General features: G+C 38.8%; 1 protein-coding gene across 1 annotated transcript; it reads right to left on the reverse strand.

Annotated features, from left to right (window-relative positions):
* Window positions 1-7595: 7595 nt before the first annotated feature.
* Window positions 7596-10497, reverse strand: LOC148840340 (pancreas/duodenum homeobox protein 1-like). The gene is made up of 2 exons (XM_088910250.1): window positions 10107-10497; window positions 7596-9665 (listed from the first exon to the last, which is right to left on the reverse strand). Exons 1-2 carry the CDS (start codon window positions 10426-10428, stop codon window positions 9388-9390), a joined length of 600 nt encoding a protein of 199 aa, XP_088766376.1. The 5' UTR covers window positions 10429-10497; the 3' UTR covers window positions 7596-9387.
* Between the last annotated feature and the right edge of the window lie 8934 nt (window positions 10498-19431).

Here is a 19431-nt window from a genome sequence, read left to right on the forward strand (position 1 = left end):
TCAATGCCCCGTGTGGTGGCCGGGACACTGCACAGCAGGAGGTGCCGTGCTCCGGGCGAGAAGTTAAACTGAGGTCCTCAATCCGCGATCATCAAAGATCCAGCGGCACCGCTCCTTAGGACAGTCCCGTGCCCCGGATATCTGCCTCTCCTCCCTCTACCGTGCTTTAATTAAGATAAGATCACTTTATTAGCCATATATAATTTCTTGTATTAGGAATTTGTCTTTTCACAGACCCCAGCTTGCTCTCCATGAGACACACAGACAGGGAGAGAAGCTGGGGGTCAGAGCACAGGGTCATCCATTTATACGGCACCCCTGGAGTAGTTGGGGTTAAGGGCCTTGCTCAGGGGCCCAACAGATTAGGATTCCTCTGCCGGCCGCGGGAAACAAACTGGCAACCTTTCCAGCCACAGGCGCAGATCCTGAGCCACAGAGCCACCACACCGCACAAGTTTGTCTGCTGAGACCATTTCTCACGTTTCCATCTGATGTGCTGTGGAGCTGGGCCGCTGGTGCCGAATAGCTCCTGCTCACCACCCAGGTGAGCTCCACATTTCAGAGATGGATGAGTCGGTTTCGCTCCTAACGTGAAGCGCTTTGCACTTTATGCTTTGGGGGTAAATCTCCTTTCCTTTATGAAGCATATTCTGTTGCATATTCAAAATTGTGCTCGACAAATTCAAATAATTTTATTTACGATTTATTAATGAAATTGATTTATTCATGTTCAGGCTAAATTAAACCGTATAAGAAGAGACTTATTATATTTTAACTTTAAAAGGTGTAAACAATAAATTACTGGTGCTTTATAATTTTAGGCCAAAATGTAAAAAATAAGTTTAATACAAATCCTCTACAAAGGAAAGGAAGGAATTTTAAAAGAAATAAAGTCTAAATGAAAGATAGAACTGCAACACAACACAACACAACACTGCATATACTGTTTCAAGCATGTAGTTACTATTTATTCATTCCAAAGCTTCCACACACTTTTATCCCCTCAAAAAGACCTCACCAAATTTGAAGTAATCGGTATAAGCCGATGTTAAAAGAAACCCTGCCCAAACCACGACCAAACAAATGCCGGGTCCCTTTGGATAACTCATTTTAGACTTGTTCTGGACGTAGAGAACAAGGCCACTAATCGGCTAGCTAGCCTACCACTCTGATCTGTATGTGACACCGAACACTTCTAAATGGCCGGTGTAAAAGTGATCTTGAGTGACATCTATTGATGTCTACTGAAGAAAATATCTATGTCAGCTTATTTGCAGTCCTTGAGCGAACAGCGCGCATCCGCCAACCGTAACAAGGCCGCACGTACCGCCGCGGTGACGCCCGCCTCATCCGCACGAGGGCGCTTCTGAGAGTCTGTTCAGCGCTGAACGTCCTGTTCGGCCTTGCTCGAAATGGGCCCCTGAGCTTCCTCGCCACCGTTAAGCTCAATGAAAGACTGTTTTCTGTTACTCTCTGAGGTCAAATTGAAGTGTGGTTTGTCTTTCTATTTTGTTTTGCAGGACTGTTTCTTCAGATTATTGAATCTGAATTATTGAATTATTGAGTCTTGCGCGGACACTTTTTCTGATCAAATGTCAGTTTCTTGTGATGGAGAGATACGTCGTTAAACGATAAATCAACTGAATTAATATTAACAGATACGCTCCCTGCGCAGACCAGAATAAGACAGATATTTAGCACTGTGCAAGCGCAATTGTGTGGTAGTCTCATAATCACGTACAAAGTAAAACCGCATTGACCCCTGCTTTGACAATAACAGGATCACAAATATTGGGGTGCTTGAGCGCACAAGTACTGGGGTCTATGTGCGCGGCAGGCTAAAATAATATTAACACGCAGCTCCAGGTTCCACAGCACTGCTGTTGCTACTGTTTCAAGCGTGATGTACCGATAAACTCATACACCAGCAGCACTGAACTACATTTCCCACCCGGGATCATTTTATCAGCATCGAAACGTAACTGAAAAGAGGTCTAATGCTGCCGGCCAAATGTAAGCATATCCTGCCACACTACTGAACGTTTTCAGTTGGTTACAAATTCCCTGCGCAGTCGGGATCATTTAATCGTCAAATCCTGCTAATCTCATCAAGTCCTGCTGGAAAGAAATGCCCGCTGCTTTGGTATACAACCCAAACCGCTGTGAAAATAGCGTCTGCCACGCTGTCTGTTACTTTTCAGGTTTTTCAATTAATAGTAACAACATTTGTTTGGAAACATCTCACACAGTAGTGCGGAACCCTGATTACGTGTATCAATCCCATCAGGTGCTCGCCCGAAACCTTCTTACACCTTTTGCTTGGACATTTGTCTAAATTAATCCTGTTGGGAAATTTGTATAAATAAACACAGCGGATGCAGATGCCTGAGTCAGCAGAGTGAGCAGGTCGGGAACTATCTCATAAATTGGTTAATTAAAATAAGGAAAGGAAATGGTGAAAAAGTATGTTAATCGTATTTTAAAAAGTGGTTCTGTGCCACTTTTCTCTTTAAGCACAGAGCTAGCCATTGCAATACAAACTGCGTCTGAAAGACGTCCTAAAATCGACTGCTGGAAACGTCCAAAAGATAAATTAAGTAGAAAATACTCCGTAGGAAACGAGGATTTGTATTTCCATTCTCTTTTTCTCCGTCACACTGGAGCAATGCAAACCTGACCACCCTTTTGGGGATGGTGCTTAAGAATCTGTTTTAATGTGAAATATTACAATGATTAATTAACGCAAGCAAGAACAGAAAGCCAAGCAAAATGCGTGAAATAACATACAATAGATAGAAAAGAAAACAATTACATATAAAACGATTTTCCTACAGTTCTTTCAGAAGACTGGACAAGTATAATATTTAAGGTACTTGCAAAGAAAACGTCTGTAAAATGCAGATCATTCAAAACACAGCACACATTTTAAATGAACAAAAAAAGATTTATATAGAACACTACGTCTTGATTTTAATCTTGAAAAGGATTTTGTTTGTATCATTCCTGACAACTGCTGTTGAACCTTCCAAATGTGAAAAAGCATGAAGCTGAGTGTTAGAGTCCCTCAGTGGTACACACTTGTGCAAAACTACTCACCGGACACAAGGGTGTCCAGTCCTTGACACGGAGGCAAGCTCACGTTGCGTCTTAAAGATTAAAGAACGGGATTAAAGAATGCGCACACTCAAGGATTACAGAGCACACACACTTTGGGATTAAAGAACACACACACTTTAAAATTAAAAAGAACAAAAATTGGTTACCTATTTAAATAAAAACTTTATAGTTGTAATGAAGGTGTTTTGTGAAAATATCATTTAATTTAGAACAGGACTAGAAGGGCCATTTGCACTTGTATTAAATGGCACAGATCGGGATCATTATAAAATAATTTCAGGTTATGTCTGATTTCTGTAGATAGGAATGGGTTTATTCGTGCATTACTTAAAGCTACTACTTAGAAACCCTCTTTATGAGCAATGAATGAACAATGCTTTAAACTAACGTGGGTTTAGTTTAGCACTGTGTTTGGCATTATAACCATGTGTAAAAACCTTTATCCACCTGTTACTTATCTTGGTGTGCCAAAATGATGCCAAATAATATAGTGACATTGTATTCTTGCAAGAGCTTCAAATCTGCGTCAACTGGGCAACATGAATCTTCCAGAATTCAACTCCGATATTTTGTTGTAGGTATAATTCATCAGCACAGCAGAGGAATTCAAACATTTTACATTTCAGCTGTGTAAATTCTTAAGTGGTCGTGCTCTGTTTTCTTCCTGATCAAAGAACTAGGAATTTATTTTCTAGCCTACTGGTTTGACTCCAGTTTTCAACCATCGACATTCTGTCTGTAATGAAAATGCTCATTTCATTAGAATGTGTAATAGATTAACTGGAATGACTAATGGAATTGACTAAATAAATTAAACTAAATTACAAATAAAACAAGTGCTCTGTTACATTGAAAATATTCAATTGGTTTGAGTATATTTAGGAGCAATTTTCTCTTCTACATAATGACAAATCTAAAATTAAAAATTCAGCAAACTATACTGGTTCCAATACTCCAGAAATACCACTTCGTTACTGCAGGTGATGTTGGTGGCCCAGTAGGTGGCACTGTTCACTCTGCCAGAATTCCCAAAACAAGTGTCCCTGATGTAGTGGCCGGAGACACTGCTGTAGGAGGTGCCATCTGTTGGAAGAGATGTTAAACTGAATGATATGAATACATACCATGGAAACTGGGCAACATGCTCCCACTGCCAGCAGGGAGAAATAGAGACAGAGATACACTCTCTGCTGCACTGGGAGAAACACTCTGGGATTAGACAAACATTCTCCCCCAAATAACAAATCTAATCCCTGAATTCCCACACCTGCCAGAATCAGAACAGCTCCTAATCCTACTGGGGGACGGAACTCAGTTGAGCTGGCAACCCAGTATGTAAACTCCTGTCCCAGCCTGAAGAACAGTGAGGCTGTCTTTCAATAATGTTTGGTTTTATGTGATGTATGTGATTGTCCAATGACGTGTTTGTATTGTAAAAGTCTGTAGATGTTGTATTGATTGTATATGCTTTGGCAATGCTGTAATGATAGATCATGCCAATAAAGCTGCTTGAAGTTGAAAACTAAGGAGTTCGGTCAGAAGCAGAGCCCATTTGGAAGAAAGGCCTACAGAAAGAGCGAGCCCGACAGCACCTGGAGAGCAAACCCCGCTCTGACTGCACACCGCACTGACACGGGACGTGTTGGAAAGCTGAGTTTGCTTTTGTTCCACGAATGTGTTAGTACAATGTATACAAATTCACTGAAAATGTGGTGTTTGATGTTGTTAGATATTTGCCACATTAAAAATTCACAACATTCACATCGTGTATGTTTTTTAAAGACGATATTAAGTTGGGAATTTATAGTACATATTACTAAAATGACAAGTGAACAATATGGCAACATTTAGTACAGAACGTTTTATGAACATTCACTGGAGTCAACAGATTTGAAAAACTTCTGACAACGCGTGTCTGTACCGAACTGCAAGTATTAAAGATATCCGCGGCGTTATCTGATTTGCTTGACTAGTAAAAAAAAAACCTCACTGTAGCAGACAACAGCTAGGTCTGTAAGATGTCTTGGTTGCATATTTGTTTTGTATTGATTCGTTAGAAAGTATAAAGTCTTAGCGGAAAAAAAATATTTTTAGAAGTGAAAAAAATAGTCTAAACGTATAATTTATCATTACTCATAATAGAACGTCTGATTGGAAAACAAACCTGAAATCGTCTTTGTAATTTGTGGGGAAAATAGTGCGGGTATTTCCTATGGAACTGTCCATTAAGATAAAAAAAGCACAATGATTGAATGTTTTCGTGTTGGACTGATGAAAGGCTACCACAGCTCACATCTTCATTCGCTTCCGGCAAATACTAATTGCGAGAAAACGTAAACAATTAAACTTGTCTCTGGAATCCAACGTGTCTTTCAAAACGTGTTTTTACATTTAAAAAACCCTCTCAGCTCGCTTTTAAAATACATTTTTGAAAAACTTAAACATGGTTTTACTTCGCTTTTTTGCATTTACTAATCCACTCGTCATTTGCGAATGTCAGTGAGCGCTTTGTACATTTTCACATTAATTCTCCCGCGGGCTGTGATCACCAGCTACAGGTGCGTGTACTGGGTTATCACATTACATTCCAGCGATGTCCCACTCTACCGACGTTAAAGTGTAGCAGCACTATACAACCACCTTCGACAGACTGTAATTCTAAAAAAAATATTGATTTTATGATGTCTTTAAACGATAACCAGTTATGTGCTAATTCACAGGGGTTCAAGCTCATGAACGGTGTGGGTCAGGTGGCAGCGATCACGGGTGGCAGCCTGAAAGGTCATAGAATACCTTCAAATTCAAATGACTCAAAACATTTTTTGTGGAAAAAACCCTATGCATTTTAGCTTCCAATGAACTAAAAAGGCATACAAAAATTATAAGGATGTAGATTTATTTTCATTGTGTAAAATGATGGGTTACACAAGAAATGTTATTTTACATAAATGGGTTTCATTTCGATGCTCACTATTTTGACCGATACCTGAATGTAGATCTTATTGAATATTTATGCTCTCAAATATGTTAAAACATATATGGAAATTAAACTAGGGCAACTCCATATTGTATTAAAATTGACAATGTTGGGTTTGTTTTGTTAAAAATGTCCGCGTTATCGTGTACTGCTTTGGCTACACAATCAAATACCTCACCTACAGTGTCTATCGATCTATGTGAGCAGTCTGATAGAATTTGTGGCCTCACCATTACTCCGCTAAGGCAATCCTTCTGAATTTACCTTTCCGTTAATCACAATCTCGCCTCTGCCTTCTCGCACAGGTGCGGGTACGGACTGTTGCTGTTTAGTTATTCTGTTGCTGAGCGACAAAGACAGACTCCGCACCCACCCGCGGCGCTGCTCCGACTTACTGTTTGCACAAATTCGCAGGGCCAAAGTCATCCTTGTACTTTGCGTGGACACAAAGCTTTTCTGCCACTCTGGGCCTATCAGCACAGTCCTTCTGTAATGCGCTCACTGGTGTGCTCATTGAAAGGTATGTTTTATAAACGAACCACGAAAACTATGAAATCATATCTTGAGCACAAGGCTGTCAATAATTCGTTGTTGAAGTTTCTGCAAGACTGTTTGCTTACGCCCGCACGCCCAGTAGATAACTACTTCCAGCAGGTGCCATTATGAGACACGAAATCCCCATGTTCGTTAAGAAAGAAGCGTTTCAAACGTGGAAATGGGGTCTTGCTTACGCCACCTCTCAACGGCCATGAGCTACCATCTGAATATTATTCAGACTTGAAAACTAAGCCATCCATGGAGACGTTTACATTTAGAAACGAAAAAATTGTTCTTATTTTTTAGCTGGATGAAAAATGATTCAAACTGTTTTTAGATTTAAACTGTGTTAATCCAGATTTGAAAATGATATGACATATTACAATTATATATTACATATTACATTAACGCTGTGACTCTACACGTTTTTCTTTTGTTGTTGTTTTCAGTCTGTCTGCGTAATTTTAAAGAATCATTTAAAATAAATGTGATATTATTAGAAATGCTATCTGAAATATTAATGATAGGACAGAACAGTTCAAAACGCAATAAAGTAGCCAAGGCTAACAATCAATGGATGCAATTGGGATTTCATCGAATCCACTTCCATCAGGTACTCTCCAGCTACTCCTAGGAAGGCCAGTGAAATATACTTTTTAACAGACTGTGAAAAAGTAACAGTAGTCTAACTAGAAAAAGAGTAAGAGTCTGTGAGGACCATTGAACACGCTTCTGCATCACACGCCCTGAAGGGTTTCACCCTGAGCCTGGCGATATAGGCAGATAAGAAATTAATATTTTAAGTTATTCTGATGTTTTACATTAAATTAAATGACTCAACACGCAATATGAAAACCATCCTAATTGATATATACATGACAGTGAAAAGAAATGGCGTACTTGTTGCTCACTGTGATATTATTCTTCAAAATGAAAAAAGAAACCTCAGACAACAGCGTGAGGAAAACATTTCCTGGGCTGACGTTTATTGATATCTAGACCTACTATACTGTATATACAGACCTTTGTAGGTTTGTTGTCTTAATTATAATGTGTACAGAAACACAGATAACCTAAAAGACGTATCTTATTCAAAACTTTTCAGTACAACCCAGAAGTAATATGGGCTTCACATGATACAGTTGTGTGGAGAAGATATAAAAGCAAAATGAATTAAGTGGGTATTACGGAAAATAAATAGATAATAATAGATAAAATAAAAAATATTTTAAATACGTAGATTTCAAAATACATACAGAAACATTCATTTTATTCATTGACATTATAGTGACTGTCGTAAAATAATTCTCCAGAAGCACAAACATATTAACTACACCATTCAGGTAATTAATAAACCTGAGGTAATCAAAGAGGTTGTAATTATGATTATACAAACGTTTTGTATGTCTTCAGCGTTTGTAATAATTGGAATGAGAGTCTTGCCAGTTTGTTTACGAAGCTTAAGACAGAGAAGCAAATACAGTTCGGTAGTGCTAGATGGTAAAACACGTAAATCCATCTTCGAGATGGGTATATATTTTGGGCTTTATCTTGATCATTATCTTCAGCATTTTTTTAAAGTTATCTATGAATCTGGGCTTGAGGGGTCGGTTCCTCTACATTAGGTAGCAGCAGTAGTAGCTACTAACAGGGGATTTAAAACAGAATGGACATACAGTAGTTCTGAAAATCCCGCTGCCACTACTGACTCCCAGCACAGTAAACTGGAAATTACTACACTAAGTACGCTAAGCGAATAAGCAGACGCGGAAGCAACTTCTTGTACTCACCCTCACCCAGCAGACTTTTAAAATAATGCGTAGTACGCTTTTAAAACGTGAAATTAATGGTAATATGTTCATGCTTAGTGCAAGCATTAAACCAACCCGGAAAAACAAAACTTCCTTCCATAATTTTGTACCGGTTTACATATTGCCCTCGCCCAAATTCTATCTGATGGGTGGTAGCCGTCATTGTTCACTGATTCACATTGACCTTTCAGTAACTTTAGTCTGAACATTAACAGCACACAGATGCCTGAAACCGAACAGCTCAGCCCTTCTGTACTCCTGTTGAAAGCTGGCTCCCTCACTGGTGTCTACTCGGCTTCACATACAAAGACGACAGTTACTACCATCGCTATCGAATCTTTTAGGTTTTAAAGCATAGTTAAAAAAAATGAACGCTTCAAAAAATGAATGTAGATTTGCATAGATTTCTGTCACAGTTACACACGGGCAGGCTAATGACTATTTTATACGTTTTTAAGGAGAAACAAAAACAAGACAACTGCATCCATCAGGTTCTCTAATTTATAATATTGCCTATCATCTAAAGGAATGAACCAGATTAAATCAACTAAACTATTCATATAGTCCTTCCATCGATTTTCTGTTTGGTTCATCCAATTCGCAGGGGAGTCGGAGCCTTTATTATTATTATTATTATTATTATTATTATTATTATTATTATTATTATTATTATTATGACCCTCGTTGCGAACCTTGGCCCTGTCAGCCCTATCAATGTTTTTGCTGTTTGTATTTTTATGCGTAAATCCTTCTCTGGGGGATCAGAATGGACACAATCAGTTGAAAGTTGGTTTTTTTTTTCGATTGCGGAAGTCACTAAAATGTAGACCAAATGGACAGGGTTTAAATATTTTCAGGGAATGTATTTCTTTAGAAGGGACTGGATAGCGTATCGGAAATGCTTTGGTTACAAAATAGTATCCTCAAAAAGTTTCATATGACGTTTTAATGTCCTGGGTTGTCGTCATTCCGTTTTTTCAGTGGGTCTGAACTGGAGCCACGGTGCCGCTGGGCCTCTTCCCTTTTCCGCTTCATTCTCCTGTTCTGGAACCAGATCTTGACGTGTCTCTCCGTGAGCCCCAGCGCCGCCGCCAGCTCCACTCTGCGCGCCCGGGATATGTACTTGCTGTAGTGGAATTCCTTCTCCAGCTCTACCAGCTGGGCTCTGCTGTACGCGGTCCGAGTCCGCTTGCTGTCATCCGTGTCCTCCTGGGGGGCGCCACCTGGAGCATCACATTCACACGGGCGTTACTGTACAGATTTCTTCAAACTCGGAAAGACAAATAGACGTAAATTGTGTGTAGCAGTAAAGTTATTTTGAATGGCCTACATATAAGTGTCGATAAGTATTTCTCTGAATTTTTCTTCTATTGCCACCTCCGTCGAGTACAGATATCAAGGACTGAACAACGATCAAATGAATTGCAGTTCTCCGCGCACAGTGATTCAGTCACCTTCACCTAACCATCAACTTCAGCGCTTACACCGCACCAGGATAAAGGGCGCCCAGAGAATCTTTCATGAACTCCTTGTTTGAGTTGTAAATATTATTTACATATAATGTGTTATAGTTCCTATTTTTTTAAGGATACTATGCATTCGGAAAAGGCTCATGGAAAGTCGAGCAAAGCAGAGAGGGACTCCGGCGGTCGGAGAATACACACCTGGGAAGGGCGAGGGGTAGGCATGAGCTCTGGTGCTTCTCATCCAGGGGAACCGCGCCTGTCCGCCGCTCTCTGTCAAAGAGCCACGCTTATCTGGGAGGTACTCGTAATTAAAGGCTTGCTCAGGACCGGAATGCTGACAGGAAGGCAGTTCATAAGGAATGGAGTCCCTTCTGATCGGATCTCCGTAACAACCGAAAGGGGGTCTGAAAGGCGTCTGATCTGCGCCCCGAGAATACAGACAGGTAGACGGGCTGTGACTGTACTCCCGGTTGCTCTGGGATTCCAAACTATTATCAAAACGCATATTTAGACTGTCCATGACGGAGTGCGAATCCAGAGAAAGTTGGTGATGGGACGTCCATTCAGACTCAGACTACTGTCCATGAGTGAACAAGTTAACTGTTAGTAACCTGTAAATGTCCACCTGTTTGCAGTCACATGATTAAGAGCGAATGCCTAATTGGATAACACCTACAAGATGAGTTTTTCTGCGCAGACTGCATGTATAATTTTATTTATTTTTTATTTTGGAATTACACTTTATTAAACGCAATAAATCTTTCAATACTTTAAATACAAAAAAAATGCGACTCGGGGAGTTTAAAAACTTTTCGTTATTACCTTAGTACGGTCCTGGAGTTGATCGGTTCATCTGCTCCTTTCGCAATCTCGGCTGTTATCTTCCTTCCGGAACGGAGCACATATTGACGACAAGTGTCAACAAATGCAACAGTCAATCAGCCCCAAGTCCGAAAGACAAACTTTGATGACATAATTGTGGGGTTAGAAAATATTGATTGTCTCGAGACTCAGGGTGCATTAAAAAAGAATGACCTTAAATGTGTTTTTATTACGGCCAGTAACAGTTGGAGTATTAGGAATGTCGAGAAATTATAAAACAAGAAAAAAATGTTTACATTATATTTAAATCTATATGTTTTATATGTTATTGTATTTTCAGATTACCTGTAGGCGCAGTAAAGAGATTAGAAAAACAACATCACACAAATTTGCAGGGCCATTTCAAACTTATACGTAACTGCCTGGGTTATATATACAGTGAGTATACTCTTCAGCTATGCAGTGCTCGCCACAAAAAAAAAAGCTTCAAAATTGTAAGAAGAATAATGCTCATTCACCCAAGCCAAAGACTGTTGATTTCACTCACCTTTTCCAGTGACACTGAAATGCTCCTTATCTTGGTTTCCCTGGAACGTGAAATCAATAACAGAGTGAACAAGAAGAGAAACTCTGGACTTTGTTAGAAATGGTATTTGCAGTGTGTGGCTGTGCTATCAGGAGGGGTGATAGCTAAGCTGGGAAGTCAAACACTTAGTAGAGTTAACAGAACAAGTTTGCAAAGAAAACAAATCACTGTTCTTGTTTTATCAGGATTTCACTATTAAGTGAAAAACAGACATTCCAGATCAAGAAACCCCAGCTAACAAATTAAATTTAAATTTGATTATTTGGAAACATAGAAGATACTACTCCTACAGTTGCATCTAAATTATAATTTAGACTCATACAAATGTGTGCCAAGTCTTGGAGTAATGGCTTTAGGGTGTCTTACTTATCAATATACTCAGTTTTCATAACATAAATCTTCTAACATGCAGGGTTGGAGTACTGCTTTTTGCAGCTCTATAGTAATGGGAGAGGCTGGGGAAATCTATTCCAATCCTGTGTCAAAATGTAGTCAACACTCTAGAAATAACTAGCATTTGCTGTTTGGGGTTCATTAAGCTAAGAAGAAATATCAGCTGCTGCAATTATATATTCATGTAATAGATGTCCACTTAAATTTAGAAGAAATAATATGATTTTTAAAATTTAAAATGAAGTACTGTACTCTACACTTCCCATGGAATTTATTTTGATATTTAATGTATTATAGCAGTGTTGAATTTATTATGAATTTAGGGCTGTTATTTTAAAATATTACTGACAAATCATTGAAGATGAATCAATGTTTAATGACGGTAATAAAAAATATATATCAGTATATGTAGGTGCATACTGTATATAATTTAAGAAAGTTAGAAATTAAAGTTCATCCTCAGATTTGTGTAGTTATATCTACAAAGAAAGACCAAGGTCTGAAATTAAATAATGAATTTGACCCATCCAACAACTGCAAATTGCAAAAGCAGAACTCTGTCAAAGGCTCCCTGATTCTGTCCAATTGAAATATGTGTATACTGGGTTTGTAATTTGATAACGGCAGATTAATCCTATTTTTCATGTATTCTTAGTCTAAGATGTGGAATGTTAAAAGCAAAGCAACAAGTTACAAATATGAATTGATATGTTGACAGAAAATATATGTCTGTGAATATATACAGTAGCATTGAAGGTATATGAAATTTGCTATGAAAACATTAACAGTATTTACCAAATAATTAATGGAGCTTACGTAAGTCAAGAGTCACCTTTAACATACAGTTAAGTAAAACTTACATGCATGGTTCAGCAAAAAGTGCTAGTCAGATGCAATGACTCCTGAAAGTGGATACTTCTCAGAGGGAAAAAAAAATTCAAAGATCAAAGATTTGAGTGAGGCAAGCCCAAGAAGAACTAATTTATCTTCTTACAGAGCATTCCATATGGAAGATATCAGATGGGAATTATCTCCAAACTCTGAAGATAAAATTTAAGAAGATTTCATTGCATTGACTGTGTACAATAACTCAATCTCCAAATACTGTACATGACGCATTACAGCTGCTTGTAAGGAGTTATTATCAAAGAACCTGATTGCATTCCTTCGGTGGGTGAAACTGTACATCTTAAACAAGAGCAATGGTTGCTCAGAGGAGCCATACTGTAACTTGGGGTTTAAGTGTTATGTTGCAGAATTGACACTGCTGATGGCTGTCTGTCCCTGGTGTATGTCATATTAACAGACAAATTCTCTACTAGAAATTAAAAGACCTACACCCCATTCAATCAAAGAGCCAAACAATAAATGATATTAAATTTTGTATTTAATCTCAGTTTACAAAATTCATATTCATAGTCTTATGTATTCAATTACATTTCCAGAAAAATCTCACAATGCAAAATTTTTGGTCTAAATGCTAACAGTGTAATTTAGTGCAGACCCCACACAGCACACATCTCCAGCCAACCCAAAATCCACACATTGCAGTAGCAGCATCATGCAGTAGGGGTGCTTCTCCTCTGCACCAACTGGAAAGTGTGTTTGGATTGAAGGTAAAATGGATGGAGCCACATACTGCAAAAACCAGAGGAAGATCTGCCAAAGACTGAAAACTGGAGTGAAAAGTCACCTTTCAAACAGGACAATGATCCAAAGCACATGGCCAAAACTACTGTATACTGGAGTGGTTTGGGACTAATAAACTGAAAGTTCTTTAATGACCCTTATTTAGTGGAGGTGTACTGGCATTGTACTGAACAGGCGTGACACAGGTAAATCCCGTTGATTAATATTTCTTATTAACAGGGGGTTATTAGCAGTTAGGTCTACTGTGAAAATCATGAGAACAAAAGACCAGTCACCAGTGGGAGAAGGAGATTTGGACAATCTAGGCTGTTTGCTAGTGAGCAGTTAAATGATCTGAGAGTCTCACGCTGTAGTTTTTATAAAGAAACCAGAGTATCGGCTTCAACAACGTGGCTCAGTAGCCTGTTTACAGACTCCCACAATATTTAATATGAAGAAGTGCCTCATGTTCTCAGTTTTAAAAGCACATTCCGCCAGTCTCCATTTGTGTTCTCCTGTTGACGTTTCACTGCTCGTGTTGAAGAAATCCACTGCTTTGATGTTGCTTTTGCAGATTTTGAATACTTTGGTTGGGTCTCCTCTGTCACGTCAGTTTGCCAGTGTCATCCCTCCCTTTATGTCCAAGAATATTTCTGTAATGCGGTGACCAAAATTATGCTCAATATTTTAAATGGGGGCCTTACTAATTTTAATTTTAATGTAAGACTTTTTGATTTTAATTCTGTACTTTTTCCTTTTGATACATGATCATAAATGTTTATACACCTTAACATTTTTTTGCTTATTTAATCCGCACTTTGTCTAAAATATATTGCTTCCTCGCATTGTCTGAAAGGAAAATAGAAAAATAATTTATAATAACCTATTAAACATTGCCAACACGCCTTCCTGAGCTGAGAGAAAACCATGCCATCCATCGAAAATGAATATGGGAGAAAAGACAAACACCTAAGGCTGAAAGGAAACACCAGACTCTCAAACAGTGAGACAGCAGTCTTAACTGCTCGAGTATTGCACTGCTTTTAATCCTTAATATGTTCACACTAATACTGTTTAAGAAACGTGTTTCTGGAGCATTATGCAAAATAGAATTTCCTCTTCTTTTGCATTGTGAGTCAAGTCAATAATTTGCTGCTCAGTGCTGATAGCAGTGCCCATCTCTCCTCTGTGTTTTTGCACATAGTTACTAGCCCTTGCAATCTTCTTAAAATACTCAGCAATGCATTGGTCTCTGGATGTGGTTTATCTTCTCCAAGCATGACAGTATTTACAAAACCATCTTGCTAAATTGTTTGCTTGTAGTTTATTGATCCTAGAATCCCATTAAAATGTTTTATGTAAGATCCCAAAGAAGTCAGCTTCAACACCAAAAACTTTAGTCCAAATTCCCCAACACAATTTAAATTACTGCCTCTTATTTTCGATTTCGTTGCTACTAAAACTATTTTTGACCTATGTATCTGGGTCCTTTTTAATTGCTGGTCTTACAAATGTCATCTGTGTTCCCTTAGTCCTTGTCTTTCAGGATTTTTGAACACCTGAATGAAGTCTCTACATAGACTTCTCCATTCCAAGCTGAAAAGGTTTAATTCTCTGGGCATGAGAGGATTTATTCTCTAAAATCTGTCTGGGTATGACATTCAGACCAGGAATTAGTCTGGTTGCTCCCGTGCAATAACTCTGGAGCAACAGCTGTCCTGTAGCATAATTCCACAATGGAATTTAATCCAAACAAGCACAGAGTAAATCATTGTATAATTTGTCACTTTACTTCCCTTGATTTAAATTCTGTACCTTAAACTATATATCCAAGTGTTCTATTGACCTATTTTATTGATTCTCCATATATACAGCGCAGACATATCCCATTTTTCCAGAAGAATCATTATTTTTTTAGATCTGGGGAATGTTCCTGCCTGGAAAAGCAATGAAATTATGTTTCTTCATCAACTGTACATGCAGTTAGCCATGTATTTATTGCCATGGAGGGAGTATATTCGTTTGCTACAGAATTCAGTATTTGTCCTAATGGGTGTGCATCACAGCTAAATCTTCTATTGCAGTTTTACTATGTATCATTAAAGCATACTTCGGGATGCACTAAAATGCGTTGCAAACACAATTTGTATTTGTGCAAAACCAACACTAGAATTGTTGTGAGAACAACAAATAACACAATGGTGATGTTATGTTTTGTTGGTACTTTATGTTAGAAAAAACATTACTGAATAGTTTTATATTTTAAAACGATTGTGTTTCCCCGTTAGAGACCAAATTCTTTTCTCTGCAATTTATTTTTAGTGTGGTGCTTTCTCTAAATTACATAATATATACAAATAAAAAGAAAAAATGACCTTGATAGAATTGAACCACTACATAGTTCAATAATATTAACCAATAATAATAAATATTTATTGTTCTTGTAATAGGTCCTTTCATCTCCATCCTATACCGTGCAATTCGAAACAGTGCAGAAAGAATCAAATAAGTTCGCAGTCTAAATGATTTAAAAATTATTTATTTCGTGCATTTGTTTTAACTTTCTAAGCAGGACAAATCCCCCTCCCTCGCTCGCAGTTTCAAAGTTCCTGTTAAGAATACTACGTAAAGCAACGTCCTTGCTACAATTTGAATGCATTTTCCCTCTGGGTATTGTGATGTGGTGAGTAAGGGTTAGTGAAACGACCATAATGATATATATCCCATTCAGTTTCACCAGCCCTCTTAGGCGCAATACTATTTCATCCAGCCAGAAGCCATTAAATTAAGTTCATTATAGGAGGCACGCTCTAATGAAACAAAGGGTTGCATTTAAAAATGGTTGACACTTTTAAAAAAGGTTTCACTCTGAAAAGAATGATAAAGGAGGCAGAGACATATTGTGTGGTGACCGGGAGCTTACTAAATTAAGTCACTAAAGAAAGTGCTGATGGGACACGTGTCCAGCAGTCGCAGCTTCGTCATCTTTCCACCAACCACCCATCGAGCCCTCCCAGGTTAGGTTATTCCCAATGGTTTATGGATTTTAAAAGCTCTTCGCTAGTGACAAGTGTGTCCTTTACATCCCAGCAAAAGCTAACGTTGTACTTGCGGCGCGATCTCTGGAGTGGAGGTCCCCACGCGCAAAAACATTTTTTTTGCGCTTTCCCTCTCGAGTTTCCTCCTAGTTTCCCAACGGGGTACCAGCTGCAGTCCGGTGAAAGGGAGGCTTATTAATTGTCCTTTGTCATGCATAATTACTTGATTTTCAATGGAAATTTATAAAGGACCTTTTGGAGAGTTGGGGTATTTTTTATCTGTTAATATTGAGTAATTTGCATACATTCATCTCTTCGTCTGCCAGACTCAGGTATCGTGTCCTTGTTCTTTTGTTATTATATCAAGTGTTTGAATTGTTACAGAATCCCCCTCTCACCGCACACTGTTTTTAAAGTTTGAGTGTAGATATTGTTCAACATAAATTAAAGAATGGGGGTTATAGCGGGCAGTCTTGAATTCCCCGCTATGCTTCGGTTGAAAACAAAAAAAAAGGCCGCGACATTAAGATTGTGTGTGGTTATTCATATAAATTGGACATTTGTGATCAATTTTGGCATTTATTTTATCCGTTTTTACTGGATTATTAAAATGTACTTGTAATTTTCTAAATCCTCTCAACTGTTTAGAAGTAAAATGCCTTCTTTGGTGGATGCTTTTCCTTGTCTGTTCAGTTTAGGAGTTGGATGAACGTCTGCTACTATGGACCAAAGCTCTGTGTTAAAGTTCCTGGGATTCGCGTCTTTTTTTCGTGGAAGGAAGCAAATGTTCCCCAAACCGAAGCTTAACTATATTGTTAATCAATTTTAATGGGATGGTCTGTCTTTATCTTCTACACCTGCAAGTGCCGATTCTAATTCGATTAATAGAGAATTCAATATATATTCATTAGGTGTCTTTCCCTTGATAATATATTATCAGCAGCACGAACGAAAAAGAAACCATTTATTCTCTCCTTGAAAGAGCCTGCATGAGACTGAAACTTCACCTGCCTCCCCAGTCAATTAGGAATGTATCCCAAATTCTATCAAAAACGAGTTAAATTAACCGTTAGCTAATTTCCTCATGCCCCGCCTTCGTAATCCTTCCATTTCAGTTTGGCCCTCAATTTACCACACGTTGAAGGGTTCAAACAGTGTCTAATGAAACAGTGACTAAATCGTTCTCTCAAGCTCACAGTGGAGCCCTTTAACTGTGTCTTCAAAGCCTTTGGGCTTGTAACAGTCGGGGGTCCCGCAAGTAAATGCTTGTCTTTGGCAGTACAATCTAACCTGTCAAAGCCTTTGCCCAGTCCATATAGCCTTTTTTCCCTGGAAGCAATTGCTACATAATAATCCAACGGAGGACTGAAACTGCAATTAAACTCCTTTTGGGTTAAGTTAACGCAGGGGATCAACCCAAGAGAAGCGAAAATAAAAGGGCAGGCGTGGAAGAAGAACTACTGCAGGATTCAAAATAACCCTCTGAAACAGCTGACGTGACGCTAATATATTTACAAATAATTAGCAGAGCTCTTCCTATATTTGATGTTTCACATCTTCACTCCTGAATTTAAGATAACGTTGTTCTTAAAGGCTGGTAACTGTGTTTAAAAAAAAAACATTAGATTGTTCTTATATTGCGGTGAATGTAGTGCCAAAGGGCCATCGGTTTATACAAACGCTGTCTCCGCTACTACAGGGAATTTCCACACTTCACGGGAAATCAGCTCTACGGGTCGGTCAGTTGGGACTTAAAGGACCAATTGTTTCGGATCGTGCCCATTCTTCATCAGCCACTCACGGTCCTTACCGCTCTGCATTGTTTCCAAAACGGTTTTCGGATCTGAGTCTGAGCCAAAGTCATTGTCCGCCTTTCTTGGTAAAAAAAAAAAAACATGGTAAAAATGCTAATGCCTTGGTAAATGTTCTTAAGGTCGGATATTAAATAACTGATAGAGATCCCCAATCTCGTCTTTTTGAAGATAGCTGGAAATGTACTTCAGTGTGAAGAACCCTTCTAAACTTGTACTCTCTGGCACTTTTCATTTGGCTTGGCAGGAGCTCTCTTGTGTGATCTTCGCTGATGTGTAAAGAAACTGACTGCTTGTTACACAGCTCCGTAAACATCTTGCGCCCTCTTATTTACTGTAGAGCACTCCACTGGATTGCGCTGATAGTCAGTTAAAAGGAGTGAAGTCTGAGCTCTTTGAGAAATAACGAGGAGGCCGTGAAAAAAGACTCCAAAGGCTGTGTGTTAGAAGTGACAGTGTAGTTTATTAGAACGGCTCGAATCCGCCTCTAGCTTTTCAAAGCGTCTTTATCAATCTTTGTCACCTCTTTAGAAACGTTCACAATCAAAAGGAGAAGCCAGGCAGGCTCCCCACGCTCTGTTCTGGGCATTGCCAACTTAAATCTTTAAAACAGATGGAATTTGTCACGAAGTCATTAATCCGAAACCCTTCCTTGTTTCCCCGTGTGTCTGCAGTGCTGATCAGCACCCCTCCCGGATCTGGCATCCTTTGAATACACATTGCAGGAGGCTCCTTCAGAGGAGTGGGGCAGAGGAGGGCACAGTCTTGAAATTGAGGTATCACATGGGTTTAGGCGCGATCAAATTTCCAAGCGTAAACTGTAAACCATTTCGTTTTTGTGGTTACATTTTTTTCCCAAGAGAGACACAGTTCTACAGTTCAATTAATTATACAAAACATACCCAAAGTGAGAAGAAAATGAAATAATACTGTCCTACTTCGTAACATCTTCCATGTACGCCATTCGCCAAGACAAAGCACACCGGCTGCATGTTCACACAGCGCATAGAAACCAGCACATGCGTTACGCCTCAACTTGTGCGAGTTTTCTGTCCAAATGTGACGTCATACCGTTGAGCACAGAACACAGTTCACGAAGCGCCGCGGACAGACCGGAGCAACAGCTATCAGATATGGCGGCATATTTTGCCCGGCTTGATCATTCACTTAATTTTCTTTTTTTAACAAAGAAGAATATCTTTAAAAATAAACGAACACACTTAATGAATAGACAGGTCATTTAT

The sequence above is a fragment of the Atractosteus spatula genome, chromosome 1, assembly GCF_055471065.1.
Source record: "Atractosteus spatula isolate fAtrSpa1 chromosome 1, fAtrSpa1.hap1, whole genome shotgun sequence".
Taxonomy (NCBI): Eukaryota; Metazoa; Chordata; class Actinopteri; order Semionotiformes; family Lepisosteidae; genus Atractosteus; species Atractosteus spatula.